This window comes from Ambystoma mexicanum, chromosome 1q (assembly GCF_040938575.1).
Source record: "Ambystoma mexicanum isolate Mex_15411 chromosome 1q, UKY_AmexF1_1, whole genome shotgun sequence".
NCBI lineage: Eukaryota > Metazoa > Chordata > Amphibia > Caudata > Ambystomatidae > Ambystoma > Ambystoma mexicanum.
In genome coordinates, this window is record NC_090922.1 from 1255626562 (window position 1) to 1255646675 (window position 20114).

The 20114-nt window shown below is 47.1% G+C and overlaps 1 protein-coding gene across 1 annotated transcript in view; it reads left to right on the forward strand.

The window, feature by feature from the left end:
• Nucleotides 1-20114, forward strand: part of LOC138545458 (cytochrome P450 2J2-like) — a 794499-nt gene that overhangs the window by 543308 nt on the left and 231077 nt on the right. The window contains exon 6 of the mRNA XM_069642070.1: nt 13095-13236. Coding sequence (XP_069498171.1) covers nt 13095-13236 — 142 coding nt within the window. The remainder of the gene's footprint in view (nt 1-13094; nt 13237-20114) is intronic.

The window sequence follows — 20114 nt, forward strand, 5'->3', positions numbered from 1 at the left end:
GCTTAGTGGTCTCACAAACAAGGAGCTCACCCTCCCAATAGATCCAGAATGTCCTAGGCACTTCTCCTTGTGCCTGGGACAGGGCCTGTTTCCTCAGACCCTTGAGAGAGTGGCACTCACTCTGTCCCTTACAGAAGTCCACCCGGGAGGGTCCCCCTTCAGCCAACAGGCATTGAAGGTCCGGGTGGTCCTCTGGGTTGAGAACCTCTCCCACAGGAGAGTCTTCTGTCTCTTCTCCCTGAGGAGTTGAGTTTGGGTTTTCCACTGCACCCAGTCCGTCTGGAGCATGGATCCTAATGTGTGCTGTAGAAACAGCAGGAAGAGAAGGAGCCCCCGTCACAGAGGCAGCCTTCTTGGTCTTCCATCTTCTTGCCTTTGGTTTGGGTACCTGACTCACAGCCAGACCCTGTGTCACCTGTGACCTAGTGACTGCAGAAGCAGTCATGGGTAGACCATCCGAGATCAACCCCAACTCTACTAGATTGTTCCCTAACAGAATGTTAGCAGGGACATTGTAGTGAACCTGGACAGGAAGCTTTGCTGTCTTGTCTCCAATCATGATTGTGACTAAGATTACAAGCGATTACCAGCTAACCTGGTGGTTCTCAGAGGAGCACCTACATAGTCCTCTGGCTTGAGCAGGGTCCTGTACACCACTGTCATGCTTGCCCCAGTGTCTCTGAAGCCAGTACAAGGCTGGCCATTCAAGAGGACACTTCTCAAAAACCTACGGGTGTTCTGTGGGATAGTCGCCAGTACTTCTGCGTACTGGTCCCAGGCCCCAAGGGACACTAAGGAAATCCCTACAGGAGCACCAAATGTAATCCCTGTAGAGGAGGGGAGGACAGTGGCCTCCACCTCAGACATGGGGTAAGGGTAGGTCAGGCTGACAGTCTGGACTCCAAGTGCCTTACCTTTACATTTGGAGTCACCCCTCTTGTGATCCAGAGCCCCACAGTCCCAACAAGTGCCAGGAATGCAGAGTACGGTACTGGAACCACTGGGAGTCTGCTTTGCAGCAGGTAGACCACTACTCTTATTCCCACCCACAGATGATTTATCCCCACTAGATTTTTGGGTCTTAGGAGAGGAAGGTTTTGGTTTACTCGACTGTGATTGCTTCTGGGACTCCTCAGCTTTCTGAGAGGTCCCCTTTTATCTGTCCTTGTCCTTCCCATTGGAGTCCTTAGGGGACACCCGGTGGGAGACCCACTTGTCAGCCAACCTAGCCAGTTTAAAGGGATCCAAAATGTTCTGGTCAGCAACATACTGACGCAGCTCTGGTGAACAGGCTTCAGAAAAATGATCAAAAAACAACAGGTGGGACAATTCAACAAACGTTTTCACTTTGTAACCATCAATCCACCCCATCATGTTCATGTGCGCAGCACTCACCCAGACAACCTGAAACACATTGGCCCTCATTCCAACCCAGGCATTAAGGATCCTTGGAATGGGGCGGTAAATCCGCCATCCACCATGGTGTATACAGAGTTTACACCATGGTGGTAAAGTAGGGAACTTACCACCTGGGTTGGAATGAGGGCCATTCTCTCTCCTTAAAATCCCTGAACCTTTTAAGGTATTGGGTAAGTGTCTTGCCAAACTTGGCAATCAAAGCAGACTTCATGCACTCATACTGACCCCTTTCTTCCACACTCAGTTTCAGAATACAGTCATATCCAGTCTGAGGCACTCTTCTTAACAAACACTCTTATCTACATCATGAATTGCACAAGCCATTTCAAACGCTTCAATCCATTGGAGGATATCTGAACACACCAACTAAATCTTTTGTAAACTTGGAGGATGGGGACCTGTCACTCTCAAATGGTTTAGATGAAGTCTCCACTCTAGCTTTCTCTAGCTGGATTCTCTGGAGCTCAGTGTCCCTATCTTTGAGTATCACGTGCTGTGCCAACTCCTCTTTCTTCAACTCAGCTTCTGTTTCCAACTTTTTGTATTGAAAAGCTAACTGTTCCCGTTGTAGCTCCAATTTTAAAAGTTCAATCTTCAGGGGTTCCCCTGAAGAGCAGTGCTGGGGTTTGGAACAGAGGCAGCAGGAATGATAGCATTTCCAGAATCAGATTCAGCAAAAACCCCAGGTGCAGAGTCCTCATTGGTTGCATCCCCCCCTTCAAGAGTTTCACCATCAGTCTGGCAGTCCACCAGGGCAGCTATCAGCTCAGCCATAGACTTATCCACAAAGTCTAACTCCCTGGCTTCAGAAGCACTCTGGAGAGCCTCTAAGCTCATCCTAGTCAATTTACCATTTGCAATAGACGCCATTGCTTGTAATGGAGTTATCTTGTACACAACTAAACCTCAATTTAACAAAGTGCGGATATTTTGGAAGTGGCACGGTTATACGCTGATTCTTAGAACCATAAGCATCCCACCGCTACCACCAGTGTAGAGACTGGAGGGTGGTGTATGTACGGAGAGGCAAAGAACACCCCAGCCAAGATTCTCTATTATTGGTACGTGGTCGAGCAATCAAGGCCTAGCTTCTCAGGAGGTAATGCAGGCTGATTCTGAAGTACAGTGTAGTCCCCAAACCCCCACAAGGAATGCCTTCGGTCAGAAGGGCATTCATGCAGGCAGGCAGCTAATCAGGTGCATAGTGCATTCAGGCCATTCACCTCTCTCCAGAAACTCACAACAAGTTATGTGTATTGTTGTATTCAACACTCCACACTGCATCCATATCAGTTTTGGGCAGTGCTGATTAGTTAAAACACAGTCTTTATATAATTAATGTTCAAGGTTATGTACAATATCACGATAACTCACTTTGTACTCAGTCATCTACAATGGCAAATATACAGTTCTACATGGTACCACTCTTACTATTGGATCTCATTAAAGTGCATCAACTTTATGTCACACAAATCAGTTCATAAAGGAAACCAACAATAGATATGAGAGGAAAGCAGTTGGTTAGAACAATAGGCAGAATACTGGCCATGCTACCTAGACACAGCTCTGTGTGGAGATCCCCCCACCTGGGCAACCTGGAAAGTAAAGATATATCACAAGCCCAGTCCATATATTGTTCACAAGAGTCTTTCCAATAGTTCAGCAACCCCAAAGTACCTGGTGTTGTAGAGTTCCTCGTCGGGAAATCGATGGCCCTTCTTGAGTGCACTCCCTTTAAGGCTGGAGCCACGGGTCGTCTAACGTCCAGCGATAAACAGGGTGAAGTACGGCGGTGAAGTGGCAGATTCGTTCCTCGCGGTGCTCGTCGGTGACGGAGCGTAGACGTCCTGCAAGGATAAGGCGTGCCGGGCTCCTTGATGTCCATAGTTCAGGACCGCAAAGAGTTTGAAGAACTGTGGCCCAGCAAGGGTGTCGAGTCGTCGGCGTCTCTGTGGTCTTTGGGTGGCGGAAACTCACCAGTGGATGCTCCTTGGCGCGTCGACGGCCTGGCCTTCTCTGGCGGGATAAGGCGGGCGGCGGTGCAGACGAGCGCGTCCATGAATCGAAAGTTCTTAGGGAACGGGAGCATGTCGTAGGTCTGTCTACCAGGGAGCTTTGGCAAAGATCAGCTGATGCACGATGGTCCCTCGTAGCTCGGAAAGAGGGGGCCTTACCAGGTCCTCTTTGGGTCAGTCCTTGGAGACACAGCAGCTTTCAGACTGATGAAAAAGGGCATCAGCAATTCTTCTCTTCCAGCAGGGCTTCAAGGTTAAGCTTCAGTTTCAACTCCAGTTTCTCTTCAGCTTCTGAACACGAATTCTAGCAGTGAGAGCCCCCCCCAGATATACTAGTTGATCTCCCATTCATTCTGCTGTGTCAGACTCAGGCAACCAATCAGTCAGAAGGTCATTCATGCAGGCAGGCAGCCAATCAGGTGCATAGTGCATTCAGGCCATTCACTTCTCTCCAGACACTCACAACAAGTTATGTGTATTGGGACAAGTACCCAGCTATTCAACACTCCACACTGCATTCATACCGGTTTTGGGCAGGGCTGTCTCAGTCATTGTGTCAAACACCAGAAACCAGACATCCACAACAAGAAGTGCATATTGGTCACACACTCCACTCACCCAGGTCCCACCCACAGGCGTACCCACAACATACAGTCACTGGGAAGGCTCCAGCCAGTCTGGCCTGGACTTCACAACAACACATTATATGGAACTTCCACCTAACAGCCAGTCAGGAGGAAGGGACAGAGTCAGGGCTTCCCAGGACTTTAGGAAAACAAGGTAACAGGCAATAGAAAGCAAGAGGCCACAGGGGCCATCTTGTTTCCTATCAGGAATCAACTGATTCCAATGGCAGGGCCTGGGTATCCCAAAATGGAGGCTACTCAGAGCACCTGTCAGATTCAGCATGGAGCTGCCACCAGCCCATACCCTGCTCTGTGGGCCACACACAGGTGCCCAAAAACATACACTAGGGGCACAGGGTTGTACCCCCAACCATGGGTGCCATAAGGGTATCCCATGGGTCTGTTCACCAAAATCAAGAGAGCTGCACCGCCAGGAGTCCCACATGAACTCCTGTGCAGAAAACATGACAGAACACATGATAAAAGGCATTTCTCCAGCATGGGGTCTGGCATGGATTCACATGCTCATGAATATTCCCCGTGTTCAGGCTGGGAATCCTCAGTAAAGAAAAAAATCAGTTTCAGTTTCCTTTCTGAACTGTCTTTCTACTAGTAACCAATCACTGCTCTCTGGGTCATACTGCCCCCAGCCAATGACTGCCCTCTACCTAAGCCCATCCTCTGGCAGCCCTCTTCAGATTTTTACCGCACGTTCAAGTGTTGGGAGTCCTCGTGCTATAGCTCTCGAGCTTTTACTGCGTTTTGCGTTTTTTCAAAGAGTTTAATCAAATTGTTTGGTCAAATGAGCCTCAAGCTCCACCGTTTCAACTTCCAATCAACGGGGAAAATTTCTGTTTCGGAATTTTCTACGCCCCTCAAAGGCGAAGGTTCATCGAGCTACGCTTCTTGGAGGATTTCAGAAGATCTAAGGCCTACCCCGTGGACATGGCCCAGGACAAGGGAAGCTCGACACCCGGATCCAAGCTGTTCAGGAACTGCCCTGGATGCAGATTACAGAATGTTTTCAAGGAGGATGAGCATTCGAGATGTCTCTACTGCCTTCACGAAGACGAAACGCACGTGGAGAAGGACTGTGCGTTTTGCAAGAACTTGTCGGAACGGACTATGAGGGATCGTTGGATCCACCTCGCCAGCTGGCTGGAGAAGGGCCTAGCAGGTGAGAAGAAGAAGAAGTCCAAGTGGTCTTCTAAGTCCTGTGAGGGCACCCCTGGCAACGGGGACCCAACAGAAGGCAAAGCACTGCGATTCCGTGGGCACCGGGAGCGCCAAAGGGTCGGGCTCCTCGGCTGCCTAACAGGTCGCACTTTCACCGACGCCATCAACCACGAGCCAATGCTCTGGCTCGGGGAAGAGAAAATCTGAGAACCCGGGTAAGCTTCTGGAGAGGCCCCGGTCGATCTCGAAGGAGTCAGCCGAGGGGGAGTGAAGCAGTGACCCTCCCCCCAAGGTGAAGGCCTCAAGCGCGCCCAAGGTGGTGAAGGCCTTGATTCACCCCGGCTAAGGCCTCTATTGAGGGAGTCGTGATGGCCCTGGCGAAGCCTGTGGAGGCTAACCCAGTGGAGGCGACCTCGGGGCCCAGAGTTTCCCTGCCACCGCGGAGGGAATCCTCTTTTCAGCCCATCGATAAGACCCCTGTGAGAACCCCAGTGGAAAAAGAGGGGGGGCGGTGGCCATCACGGACACAGATTCAGCCTCTGAAGAGGAGCTGGTTGGAGTCGTGAAGGTCCACAGCAAGAGGTTTGAGGAGGTCCGTTCCCACGGGAAGAATCCCGATGAGGCAGACGAAGAGAGCAACGGTGGCGCCGACGAGCCCGTGGAGGAGGAGCTCTCCACCCCCCAACCGTCATGCCCGAGCCTCAGGACAACTCAGGGGCCATCTTGATGGCAATCCAAGCCTTATGTACGGAGATAAGGACGAGGTTAACCTTACCCCCGACGGACGACGCAGCAGAACCAGGACCGTCGGGAAGCCCTCCAGGCAAGCGGAGGAGAGTTCATCCACCCCCGCCCTTCCAGCCTTCGCGGCCCTCTCAGCCTTCATCGCCTTCCCCTGATCCTAGGGAGGAAACGGGAACGGATACGGCAACAACGGGGACGGATGACGACGGTGGTGACGACGGGCCTGCCATCACCACCCTGTCGGGCCTCCCCGCCCAACGAAATTGGCTCTTTTCAAGCCATGATTGCAAGGGCATCCGAGCTTTTCCAGCTCTGCCCTGAAGAATAGAAGAACAAAGGCTTCCTCTATCAATGCCGTGAGGCCAAGAGGAAGACGGTCCTCTCGGTCCCGTTACTTGATGACATCTGGGACGAAGGGCTGTCTCTCTTGAAGAACCAGTCCACGACCCCTGCCAGGAGGGACCGGTACGAGAAGAAGTACCAGGTCCCGGATTCCGCCCTCTGTGCCTTAGGGCACAGCCGACCCCAGATTCCGTCGTCTCGGCGGCGGCCAAGAAGAAAGCGGCAGGGGCGACGGCTTCAACTTCGACCTCCCCACCGGACGGTGAGGGGAAGAAACTGGACGCCATGGGACGACAAGTCATTTCGCCGGCGGCGACAACAATTAAGGCAGCCAACGCCCTAGCGATTGTGGCCCGCTACGACAGGGGTGGCTCAAAGCGACTGATTTGCATCAGGACGTGCAAACCAAAGTTTTGGACATGCCCTTCGACGGGAACAACCTGTTTGGGAAGACAGTAGATGAATCTCTGCAGGCCATCAAGACCGACACGGAGAGGGCTCGGGCCTTGGGAGTTTTGCAGCAACGACGGCTGCCCTTTTGGAACTCCGGAGGCAAGCAAGGTGCCTCCAAAGGATTCAGCGGTGGCTCCTCGATGTACCGCCAGGTGGCTCACTCCTCGTCACAAGAGGCCTATAGAGGACGAGGCAAGTCAGGAGGATCTCGTCGTCGTCGCCAAGGAGGTCAAGGCGGCAAGTCCGCTACCAAGCAGGACTGAACCGACCGTAGCGTCGGGCCCCCACCTGAGCACCCCGGTGGGAGGGCGGCTGGCGAAGTTCGTCAGCGTATGGGAGTCCATCTCCACCAACCGTTGGGTGCTGGATGCCCTGGCCCAATGGCACACTCTCGAATTTCTAAAGAAGTGCCCCCGCATTCCTCCCGTGGCCAGGAAGGAGAACCACGTCCCTCAACTGCTGTTGGAAGTAAGGGCGATGCTGAAGAAAGGAGCCATCAAGCTCGTCCCAAAAAGGCTCCGGGGCTCCGGAGTGTACTCACGATACTTCCTCGTCAGAAAGAAGACAGGCGGTTGACGACCCATCCTGGACCTGCGTCGGTTAAACAAGTACATCAAGGCCCAAAAGTTCCGGATGGTCACCCTCCAGCACATGCTGGGGCAGGTAGAGGAGGGCGACTTCCTGTCGTCATTGGATTTGGAGGATGCTTACTTTCACATCCTAATTCTAAAAGGACACCAAAAGTTTCTCAGATTCGTAGTCCAGGGACGGCACTACCAGTTCAAGGCCCTTCATTCGGTTTGAAGTCGGCGCCCAGGGTATTCACCAAGTGCCTAGCACCAGTGGCGGCGCAGCTGCGCCTGCGGGGGATCCACGTTTACCCCTACCTGGACGATTGGCTCATCTGTGCAAAGACAAGAGAACTCGCCGTCGAACACACAGCGGAGACTGTCCAACAACTCACGGATTTAGGATTCTCCATCAACTACTCGAAATCCCGCCTGGTTACATTGTAGGTCGCACTGTTTCTGGGAGCCAAGCTCGACACAGTGGCGCGATCGGCTTATCCGTCGGAGGAGAGGACGAAGGCCATCTTGGGCAAGGTGCAGCGCCTGCTAGACGCGATGTGGCCAGGGTGAGATCCATCAAGTCCCTGCTCGGCATGATGTCCTCATGCATCTACCTGGTGCGCCTGTGCAGGCTGCGGATGCGCCCTCTACAAGAGTTCCTCGACGCCCGTTGGATACAAGCGGCGGGCAGCTTCGAAGACAGGATCCCGCTCAATGAGGCCTTCCGCCAAGTGATTCGGTGGTGGGGCACCCGCGCGCATCTCGCGACGGGCAAGGACTTCCAGACCCCGGCACATCAGGAGTCGGTGATGACGGACGCCTCCCTGGAGGGATAGGGAGCGCACAGCGGAGATCTCCACGCAAGCAGCCTTTGGCTCCCGGAGGAGAGGTCACTCCACATCAACATCCTGGAGCTCCGAGCAGTGTTCTGGGCCCTCATGTCGTTTCTTCTGTCCCTCAAGGGCAAGGTAGTGAGGGTCTTCACCGACAACACCACCACGATGTTCTACATCCGGAAGCAGGAAGGCACCAGATCCCCAGCCCTATCAAAGGAGGCAGAGGATCTGTGGCACTGGGCCGTCGGCCAGGGGATATTTCTGGTGCCCTTCCATCCGGCAGGAATAAAGAACACCATCACCGACTCACTCAGCAGGGAGCTGCGCTCGTGCCACGAGTGGGAGCTGCGTCATGATCAAGCGGATCGACTCTTCCAACGATGGGGCAAACCCCAAATCGACCTGTTCGCGACGGCGATGAACTCCAAGTGCCAGAGGTTCGCCAGCAGGTTTCCCCAGCCGAGGAGCATGGGTGATGCTTTCTCGTTCCCCTCGGACGGCCTGTTCCTGTATGCATTCCCCCCGTTGCCGTTGCTGCTGCAACTCATCAACCAACTCAAGAGGTCCCAGTGCAGGATGATCCTCGTAACACCGGCGTGGCCGAGGCAGATCTGGTTCCCGGACCTTCTGGACTTGTCAGCGTCCAGACTAAAGGTGGGCCTGGTGAGGAGGTAAGAGATACTTAATGTTGAGTTGATGTAATGCTTAATGTTGAGCCTTGCCACCTCCCGTGGTTGTGCATGTGTGTACTGCTTTGTATTCTTATATTCATGAGCATGTGAATCCATGCCAGACCTCATGCTGGAGAAGGAACAAGTTACTTACCTGGAACTGTTGTTCTCCAGCATGGTTCTGGCATGGATTCACATGCGAACCCTCCCTCCTACCCCTCTGCGGCTCTTCACTTGGTCCTACTGCCACTTTACGTGCTACCAAATCTGAAGATGGCTGCCAGAGGAGGGGCTTAGGTAGAGGGCAGTAATTGGCTGGGGGCAGTATGACCCAGAGACCAGTGATTGGTTACTAGTAGAAAGACAGTTCAGAAACTAAACTGAAACTGATTTTTTTCTTTACCGAGGATTCCCAGCCTGACGACGCAGAATATTCATGAGCATGTGAATCCATGCCAGACCCATGCTGGAGAACAACAGTTACAAGTAAGTAACTTGTTCCTTAACAACAAGGATACAGAGGCCCTGTCCCTCCGATGCATTTCCAGCATCACAGCGACCATGTCTCACTGTTTCTGTTCCTCTAGCGCTAGTCTGCTCTCCTCGAGCAGGATGTTTCTAGCCGCTACCTCATTAACAGCCGGAACAGTCCCTTAGAGACTGTGCTGAGGCCTGGGACCTGCGGGATGCCGCACTAGTCCCAGTCCTCACTGACACTGGTCATGCGGTCCTCCTCGTCATCTACCCCCTTCGGAAGGTCTTGTCCGTTCCAGTACTCGGGACCTAACCTGTCCCCTGGGGTCTTCTCTCCAACTGCCCTCACTTCTACCCAAGCTTGGAGGCTGGTCAGCAACTCAGGTTTATTAACCATAGTTCTGTGAAGAAGTCCCCTTTCTTCACATAATACGCGCAGGACATCCTTGGTCATGCCTTTTATAGACTCCATGTCAAGCTCCATGACTATTCCAATTACCTAGCAGTGACTAAACGTTGCCTGCAACATTACTTTTATCATTGGGTGACTAAGCTGTGCGCAAGGCTCCAACCGATCCGACCACTTGCACCAATATGACGAATCAAATTCCAGGGCACCAGAGGTCCAGGGATGAACATCGGTATCTAAACCATCAATCAACCCACACCTCTAGTACACCAGAAGGGATCCGAATAGATTGGAATACAAGTAAATTATAAGACCTCCTTGTCCAATTTTTGGTAACATGGACGGAATTGCAGGCTTATCTCCGCAAGGTCGTGGATCGTTGGTCAGTTGCAACACAGCGAAAATACAATTATTACCCAATGATAAAAGGGACTGTACAGTCAAGGTTGTATACAAATCTCTACTTTATTATTACTAAAACAGACAGTTCGAGCACACTTCAATTAAAACCCACACTGTAAAGGAACAAAGAGGACAGAAATTTCACAAAGGAAAGGGATACTGACAGGAGGGTAGTTGGTAAAGCAATCAGTCTTACTGTTCAAGGTTATTTTGGTCCCAGCACCAAAGGGGCAAAGGGTCTTAACTGTCTCTAGGGGCGTTTCAAGAAGGTCTACGGGTAGCTGAACCACAATGTACCTGGTGCTTAAGAGGTTCTTGGTGCTTGACAGCGTCAAGGCGGTTCCAGGGAGCTTTGCAGCTTGTGAGACGGAGTTATTGGCGGGAGACAGCTGCGGGTACCAGGCAGCAGGCAATTCGGCAAGCAAGGCTGGATGGACTTCTGCAGGCTGTCCAGCGCGGCAGCTCGGGGCCAAAATTCATCGTCTTGGTGCTGGTGGCAGATCTGGAATGCTGGGTGAGGCGTCTCAGATGACTCTGGTGACTGTGGCATGACAACAGTAAGTGGTGCAGCCGGATGCAGTTCGAGGAATCGACTGTCTCGAAATTGTCCTTAAAAAGATGGATGCTGGATGATGCTTGTGTGGCACTCCTCGTAGCTTCTTCGCAGGGCTCGTGTCCTTTCAAGGCGGACGGCCCAAAGCTCAGGAGTGTGTTAGCAGGCAATGGCCTTGTCCTTTGTCCAGAGACTCTCCGGCACTTCCCACCTAAGAAGCTTTCTGTCAGAACCTAGCAGGGCACGCTGTGTGCTGACTGGGTACCGGTTCTGGAGCTGCTTGAGGGGTTTTCTGAGTCCGGTATCTCCCTCTGTTCCCTAGGAGATGTTTAGGGGAGGGATCTTGTTTCCCTCATGGAACTCCTGGCCTTCCGTCACTGGTGGAAGATGTAAGGTAGACTGTGCCTTCAGCTTGGGTCCAAATGAGTCCTTCTTCTTACTCTCTGTGAAGTCTTCAGATGATATGATCAGTAAGGGGCTCAGCCCTCTTTTACAGCCAAATGGGGCCCAGGGATTGGTGTAGGCCAAGCCTAACTTAAGTGAGACAATCCTGGGTATCCACCAACAATATTCAGTGATGCTTCAGGTCAGAACCAGGGCGCTTGGCAACAGACAGGGGAAGGATGACAACATATACTTCTACGTCCCAACCATCTTCCTGTCTGATGTACATCAGTGCCTCCCTAATTAACTGAGCCCTATGCAGTGATTGGTCACAACATGGGCCTCCTTTGAAGTGGGGGGTTGCAGGAAGACTTTCGTCTCCTACAATTGACATACTTCCCTGCTCTGAAAGGAGTGGTTGCAGACAGGACATTCACTGCCCTTTCATACCAAGGAGAGGTGTTACTAGCAAGTTGACAAATTGCATGACAAAGAGGTGTTGGCGTCTGGTCTCTATTGTCACTTCCTGCACCCAGGCCTTCCCTAAGGCCTGCTAATTAAAATTCTTCAGTATTCGCTGCCACCAGCAGGGTATGCCGATGGAGATGCAAATCCATGGGGCCTTGAAATTCTAATCAGGCTGCCCACGGCCAAGGCTTTTCATGTACCCATGGCTTTCAGGAGTCAGCTACACATGACAGGGGAGGGCGGCGCTGGGGACTGTGTCCTCCTAGCGTGCATGACTGTTTTTCTGCTGTGCGTGGAAAATATGTGCAGGAATGGTCCCACATATTTTCAGAGGCTGATCGCCCATCATTCATTCTTTTAAACAAACAAAAAAGCCCAGCCGAGCACACTCTTCCCGTATGGATGGTTTAATCCCTCACAGTCGGGATCCGCCCGTGCTCCTTGATCCAAATGGTGAACATGTTGCTTATTGCCCGGACATATCCAATAACTGTCTACATGTTAAAATCCAGCCACTTGGACAATTTTTCTTTTAGCTTACATCTTTTGGTTAGGTTTACACCAGGATCTACATGAGAATGATTGTGTTCTGTCTGGGGTTAGAGTACACTACTGCGACATTTGGAGAGTGCCATACAGAACCAAGCCTAGAAATATCCGAACTAGGGAGAGAAGAGACCACTATGGCTTATATATGACAAACTCTTCCCAGACCCACTGCTTTTTTAAGGGCACCAACTGGCTTGGAAATCTGCTGGTGTACCATTGGCACATCCATCTTTAAATGTTACTTTTCACAAAGATAGGGACGGTGTCAGGTCCTTTCAATAGAGAGCCACCCAGCAACTGCCCCATGTTATCAGTCAGCAGTCTTGTAACACAGCAATACATTCCTTTCTCTATTTTTGTTCTGGGGCTTAAAATGTGTGCATTGCAGCGCTCTCATTACAAGCTGCGCTTCCTGGAGCCCTTCCAGCCATCACTTCCCAAGGGATCTACAGAAGTGTTATCACCTCATTGCCTTGTAACACTGGTTCCTCCACATCAGCCACTTGCTGACAAAGAAGGTTGTATGCCTCTTCAGTGCACATTTAGTGTGAAAGATCCCTGCTGGATGGATGTCATGTGATAATCGGAGGCTATTAACCTTATCTTTGTCGCCATTGTAATGTATGCACCGCAGGGGAGCCCCAGACTGTTTTCGCTCTAAGCAGGAACCCCCAGCCATCATGTAGAAATGGGCCCCCACACATCCACAGCCTGCACAAGAGTATGCCTACATGTTACTTTTCACAAGTGCAAGCACAGCTCATCAATTGAATCACGTTCCCTAACCTTACATACAGCTTTATACACATTTGCACCATGTTTCCTCACCAATAGGCTTTGCTCCTTGCCAGATCATTGCAGGAAATAATTCCTTAAATGCGTTTTCCAAGCCTGGAGCCAGTAGGATTTGGTCCTTGTAATGTATGTTACAGCCATTTTCAGTAAATCCTTGATTATCACTCTTATTATTTTAATTAACTAAAAAGCACTTTTTTTCTCAAAAGTTTAAAGGTGATTCCAGCTCCAGCTTCGATGAAGAAAATATGGTACATTCTACCGTCGATCTATTCTTCGCAGGCACTGAAACCACTTCCACCACCTTGCGCTGGGCTATTCTTTTCATGGCGGCATACCCCGACATTCAAGGTAGATTTAATGCATATTAAGGAATGGGCCGCTCCTCTTTGTTCACAGAAACATTAAAGACGTTGTTCTGATTTTATTCATACCTTGCACATCTTCGAATAGACTAAAGATCAAAAAAAGGATGCTATATTAATTTAAGTTTGTGCAAAATCTTGCCCTAATGCTGTTGATTCCGAGGCATTCTTGATGCTAACGCTATGTTCACCCAACCTTGCAAGATCATAGGCGATACGTTTTAAAATAAAATGCCAGTTGAAGTATCTCTTTGAGGTAAAGTGACTTGAGAATTTCGATCCGATACAACTCATTTTAGTGGCATTTTCACCACATTTATTGCAGCATTTTGCATGGGTTGCAAGCCCCGCCAAGTCCTCTGGACACATACTTCTGCTCCTCCATCCCCCAGTACCCAAAGAATAATTACAATACTGCCCTACCCCACACACCCCTAAGTAATGCCACGAAAAAATATGGTAAAATGGCCCTTTACCAAATGCGGTGAAACTGTGGTGCGTTGCGTAGGTATCGAACAAGTGTTACCTACAGTCACATGATTGCACATTACGCAACTGCAACATTTGTAGCTCTCCTTGAAAGGGGTAGTTAGTGAACCATATTCTTCAAGATGGAGAACTATGTAAGCTGAGACAGATGGCACGGGTGAGACAGAATTGTTCATTTTTAGCTGATAGTTATGTCCTGAAACTTAGACAACTTCTAAACTTCCTGCACAAGCCCAAAGGCATCTATTGCTTATAATGATGACAACCAAACTGCAAGTTCCAGAATGCAAAGAGCTGTTGGCTGAAAAGCCAGAACTGTCTCGAGTTTGGCCAGTTTGTAGCTTTGATGGCCACTTGTCAAGCATTTCCACCATAACATTAAGTGGTTTGGTGATGTGTAAAATAAATATACTTGCGTATTTTGAATACTACAATATTAGAAAAAGAAACTGAGAAGCCTGTAAATGTTTCATGTTCAGTTTTGGAGTAAACCTTTATACACCAACTACACAAATGTAACCAGAGGCTACAAGCACTAATGAGGAAGTGTGGATGATGGTTTCACAAGCAGTAAACACTGATATTCTTAAATTACTGCTTTCGTCCTTGACTGAACTGTGGGAATAAACAGAAACACAGAATTCTCATTGAAGGGGCTGGGAAAAATTCTATCGAGACATGTCAAATTGCACAGAATCAGTGGAACAGTCTTGCCTGTGATTGGCACATGATGCCAAGAGCCAACTTTGATTCAAGTGTACATTTTGTAACAAATGGTGAAATGTGTAATAAAATAGAAAAATATCTGACATCACTGGACATGTCGGATTCACATAGTCATGCCTTCCCAACCCAATATTTTCATTTTTATTTATTTGAAGAACAGGGATGTCGATTTCGATCAGAAGTGACTTACACTAACACATTTACAGATGGTAGAAGCATTCCCACAAAGGGTACCTACACAATAGCACAAACATCAGTAGTCTAGAGCTCCATACAGTCCCAGAGGAGAAATCCATTGAGAAATTGAATGAAGGTTTCCTGTTGCCATCTGTGGGAAAATACTTATTTGTATTCCCCCCTGTGTTCAGAAAATAACTTTAAGGCAAAATGAAACGCCGGAACAGAATTTTGTGTAATTCTCAGAGACACATATTTATTTATTACAGCTGCAGCTATCTCCAAATGGTTGTACAATCTGCCATGTTAACCACCTGCCCTCACATTATCTGTCTGCCCTCCCCCATCCAAAAGGAAAGCATTTATAAATTTTACAGCTAGTATAGTCTTATGAAGGTCTTTGAATCTGGCTATATCTGCAGATCAACTTATTCTTTTGCAGCTGTTGCTGGCTATCTAACATGCTAAAACCTGTTCTGTAAGCACAAGTGGGCAGCAGAATCCATACATGGGCATTCACTGTTATTTGCAAGCTCAGGATTTTGAAAGCAAGATATGTTTGCACTTTTCTGTTTAAGCGAACCTATGTCAAAAAGGCTTCCAAAGCCTACAATATTTAATACACACCTCACACATCCCAGTGGATATGCTGAGAATTTATGATAAACGTTGAGTGATAATAATTTACACATGAAAGTGTTCAGCAAAATGTTAACTTGAGGAGCAATTGAAAAAAATGGGAATTGTATTGAATGCACAAATGGACAACATTGAATGGTCCCAAGAGTGGTAAATGAAACAACAAAGATTCTTGCCAACCAGTTCCAGAAGCGTTGTGTATATAGAACCAAGTTGGGCCAGACACATTTTTTCTGTCCTGATGAATACCTCAAGCGGAAATGAAAGAGGCACTCCATGGTTAGAGTGGACCCTGAACAAATAGGTCAGAAACACACAAGTGTCAACATTTTTATTATTAAAAAAAGAGGCATCGCATAAACTTTACGTGGTCTAAGATGTGACACACCGAGCCAATCACTTTTTTGTGCTTAGTGTATGAGTCAGCCAGGGACAGCCAACTGAAACTATTCAGGTGATTGTTTCATTAAAGAATGACTACCCATGAATTATGTGTTTTTTCCCAAGTCTAGACCAATGCATTTTTAATTAGTGTAAATCTCCCAATGAGTAATGTATGAAGAAGGGATACGAGTTTGGCACACTTTACTAACCCCATCAGCAAGCTTATGATCGGCATAAAATGCATAAATAGATGAGATTTTTGTTTATTGTGGCACTACACAAAAAATGTTTCTAATTATGTTTCTGTTGTCAACAAATAAAATCTATTTTTGTATACTAGAGGTAGGGTGCTCCTGCTAAAATTGTTTGTTTGAAATAGAATTGATTGAATGGTATGAGAGGAATAGAAAGCTAAACTAAATCAGAGTGTCTACACTAGGTGCTTTAACATAATGCCCAGAGCCATCTTTGAACCAGCAGAAGTGGAAAAGTGTACATTGTGTAACAAATGGTGAAATGTGTAATGCAATATTAAAATATCTTTTATATATTTGGACATGTCCGATTCTCATACTGCAGTCATGCCTTCCCAACCCAATATCATCTTTATTTATTTGAAGAACAGGTATGTTGATTTCGATCAGAAATGACTTACAATAACACATTTACAGATGGCTGAGGCATTCCCGCAAAGGGTGCCTACACAATAGCACAAACATGGTAACAAGTGGTGAGCCAGTTTATGAGGGTGTAAAGAAGTTTGACATATACCAGAGACAAAACAAAATAAACGGAAAACATATATACCAAGAGGAAAAGGAAAACAAGGTGGGGTCAACGGAACAAGTACCTCAGATACAAGTCGGAGGGGTCAACCCGCTCTGGCAGAGAATTGATGAAATACTAATGACAGAGCAGAGACAGATATGAGTGTTATCAATCTTTCATCACATATTCTCACTTATGAGCAGAAATAAAATCCTTAAGTATGGCCTCAATTTCTGTCCAACCACATATTATGACTATGCACAAACAAGAATAGACTTTGATAAATACATGAGCAAGGTCTGCTTAAAAAGATTTTCCAGATAAATCCCTGTAAATTACATCAAAGTACCAGATTAAGCGGACATACAGAAGCCGCTATTGAAGACATACACACACTACTTGATCTGGCACAGCTGGAGTCGGGTGTGAACGCAGATGATTACGCTCCAGAAGCAAACTGGGCAGCACCACACATGAATACAGACTGGGCCATAAAAAGCAAAATGAAAAACAAATCAAGGTTCAATCCTCCCTTTCAAACAGGTGGACATAGTGAAGCCTTTCAGGATCTTGTTTTATATGATCTGAAAAAGGCCAGGCTGCAGAAGCATTGTATCAAGTCATTTTACAACAAAAGAAAGGCAATCTCTGATGGAGATCCAGAATGTATCCAATTGCATCATGAAAGCCTCAGACAAAGATACTGTACTCCATGTTCCCAGTTATGCCTACAATATATTTTCTGCCTAAGCTTCACAAAAGTATGATGAAACCACCAAGCAGACCAATACTAACTCTTAATGGAGCATTGTTGTAAAAAACTTCAAAATGTGTAGACGAAACACTTCTTCCTTTTGTATCAACACTTCCTTCCTATTTAAGATATAGAAAAGCCTTTCTCAACAAAATAAATGGCATATTCTGGGAGTCAGACTTTATGTTGGCTACACTAGATGTCATCTCAATGTATACTTCGATAAAGCATACAGATGGAAAAAGAGCATGGCAATACTTCCTAAATACAAGGTCGCTCAATTACCTGTCACATGGCAAAATGATTGTTGAAATAATCAATATTTGTTTATTCAACAATGTTTTTCTCTTTGACAATGAGTACTAACTATGTCCAACTCCAAAGGACTGCCATGGGAACAACTTTCACCCCTTTATATGCAAATCTTACAATGAGTTGGTGGGAAAAGTTTGTTGTTTGGATAGAAGACAATACTGGATTCACAAACAAGATTGTTCTATGGTTACGTTATATTGATGACCTTTTTATCATATGGGAAGGCAATGAGAAAGAATGGAAAGACTTTGTAAAAATATTGAACATCAATGAATTAACCCCTAAATTCACAGAAATGTATAGCAGGACTCTATATTTTTTGCATGTGTGGATTAAATCTGATAAAGGAGAACTAATTTCAGAATTATATCGGAAACCTACCAGCTCTAATATGCCTCTCCTTGCCAGCAGCAACCATCCATCTTCTCTCAAATGGAGCATACCATATGGTGAATTCATTAGAATTTGTTGTAACTGCTTGAGAATTGCAACCTCCGATAAAGAATGTCAGATTACAGCACAAGGTTTCCATAATCAAAGATACCCCACAATCAAAGATACCCAAAGAAAGTACTTGAACGTGCATATATCAAAGCACGCAATCTCAACAGTTTCTTTTTTTTGGTATCCGTTGTTGACCAAAAGGCAAATGTAGAAAAGGAGGCAATTCGCCTCATTCGTACCTTTTGTGCGAAGTTCGGGCATATGCGTCAAATCTTACATCACCATAGACATGCACTCAAGTTGGATGAGACTCTAACTTCCATAATAGGAGAGAGCGCGAACATCACTTTTCAAAAATCACCATCCATAAAAGATTGTTTACTTCCCAGCTATATGTCTCCAGAACTACCGGTATCTACCGATTCTTGGCTTAATACTTGTTGTTGCGGGTTCTCAAAATGTACTAAATGGCAAAGCATGTCCATATGCCCAGAATAAGACAAATTACCTAAATCCGATACTTGGACATGAAGTAAAGTTGAACTCCAGAATAACTTATCCCTGTAAACAATGGTATATTGGTAATACCGCAGGAAAACTGAGGTTATGCATTTTACAACATATCAGAGTGATCAAGAACCGTCTTCTTACCCTGTGGCACTATACTTCAGGAACAAACATTAAGGCAAAATGGAAGCCTTTGCATTTTTCGGTATCCATAGCATCAAAAAATCATGCAGAGGTGGTGATTGTGAGTTACTGTTGAGACAAATGAATACCAAGTGTATATTGGATCTTGAAACAAAGAAACACAGGGGCACAACGAAGAACTATAAACATTCTTGGGGACATAAAAGACTGCACCAATGACTTATTTATATTATATTAAAAAAATAAGAATGAATCTGTGATTTGTTGCTGTCGTTCCACTGGGCCTCATAACCCTGCCGGTTCGGTAACAACGGTGCCGATAAGCTTAGCGGCACTGCTGTTACCGGACCGGCAGAGTACAAGTTTGCGGGCGGGATGCACTCCCGCCCGCCAGGTGTGACCTGGCAGGTGGAATGGCACCCACCCGCAGACTTTGACGGTAGCACCGGCACCATTACGAGTGGTGCCGGTGCTACCATCTTCCCCATTCCCATTGAGTCCAATGGGACTCGAATGGGAATGGGGAGATTATTTTTCCAGCGCATGGCCGGAGACTCCGGCAGCACCCATGCCGTTTTTAACGGCACAGCGACCGCCGGGGTTATAATGAGGCCCACTGTCTCTGCATTACTGTTTATTGCTATATGTGCTCCCACTGACTTGGACATTTTTTTGTGTCTCTGTTCTGTTCAACCCCAGATTGATGAATGCCCGGGCTAGGATCATTATTTGTAATTATTGTAGTAACATATTTACATTACTCTTTCTACTTATTATTTTTTCTTTTTATTCTCTCTCGCTGAAGAGGACTCTTGAGGGTCGCGGTGCCTTATTGAATTAATGGAATATTGTATACTTTCCTGATATTCTATGGATGAGGATTTGCTTCAGTTTTGTAATGCCTTTCGTTCCCCAACAATCAACACTATGCTAGCCCTGATGTACTAGGATCACAATAGCATGAGGTATTTTACTTTTACTGTTGAAACCATGCTAGTATTAACATGTTTATTTTTGCATTATGCACTTTATTTATCCAGGTAATGCAGTAGTTGTGTTTGCGGATTGTTTAGACTCATGTTAAACTGTGTAGTTCTGATGCTGCAGTGTAGCACTAATATGTAATATTGTATATGAACTTTGCATTGTTAATGAGCAGGCATATTTGCACTAGGAAATGGTACTGCTATGAGTTACTTGTACTGTAATTACACTATGCACTTTAATTGCCAATTTGCACATAGCTAATGCTGCTATTCAGTACCAGTATTGCATATGTAACTCTCATTGCCATTTGTACATCTATATTTGCACTATAAACGTTGTGCTGTTACAAGTTACCTATATAGTATTTGCACTATGCACTTAATGAACATCACAGCCCAAGTCTATGCATGGAAAATCCTGTTGTTGGGCGAAATTGAACTAAAAAAGGAGTTATTTATGTTGTAAAGTGTTGAACATGTAATCCTCTGGGGAAAATAACTTGTGAGTCACTATATGGAAAACTGCTACAA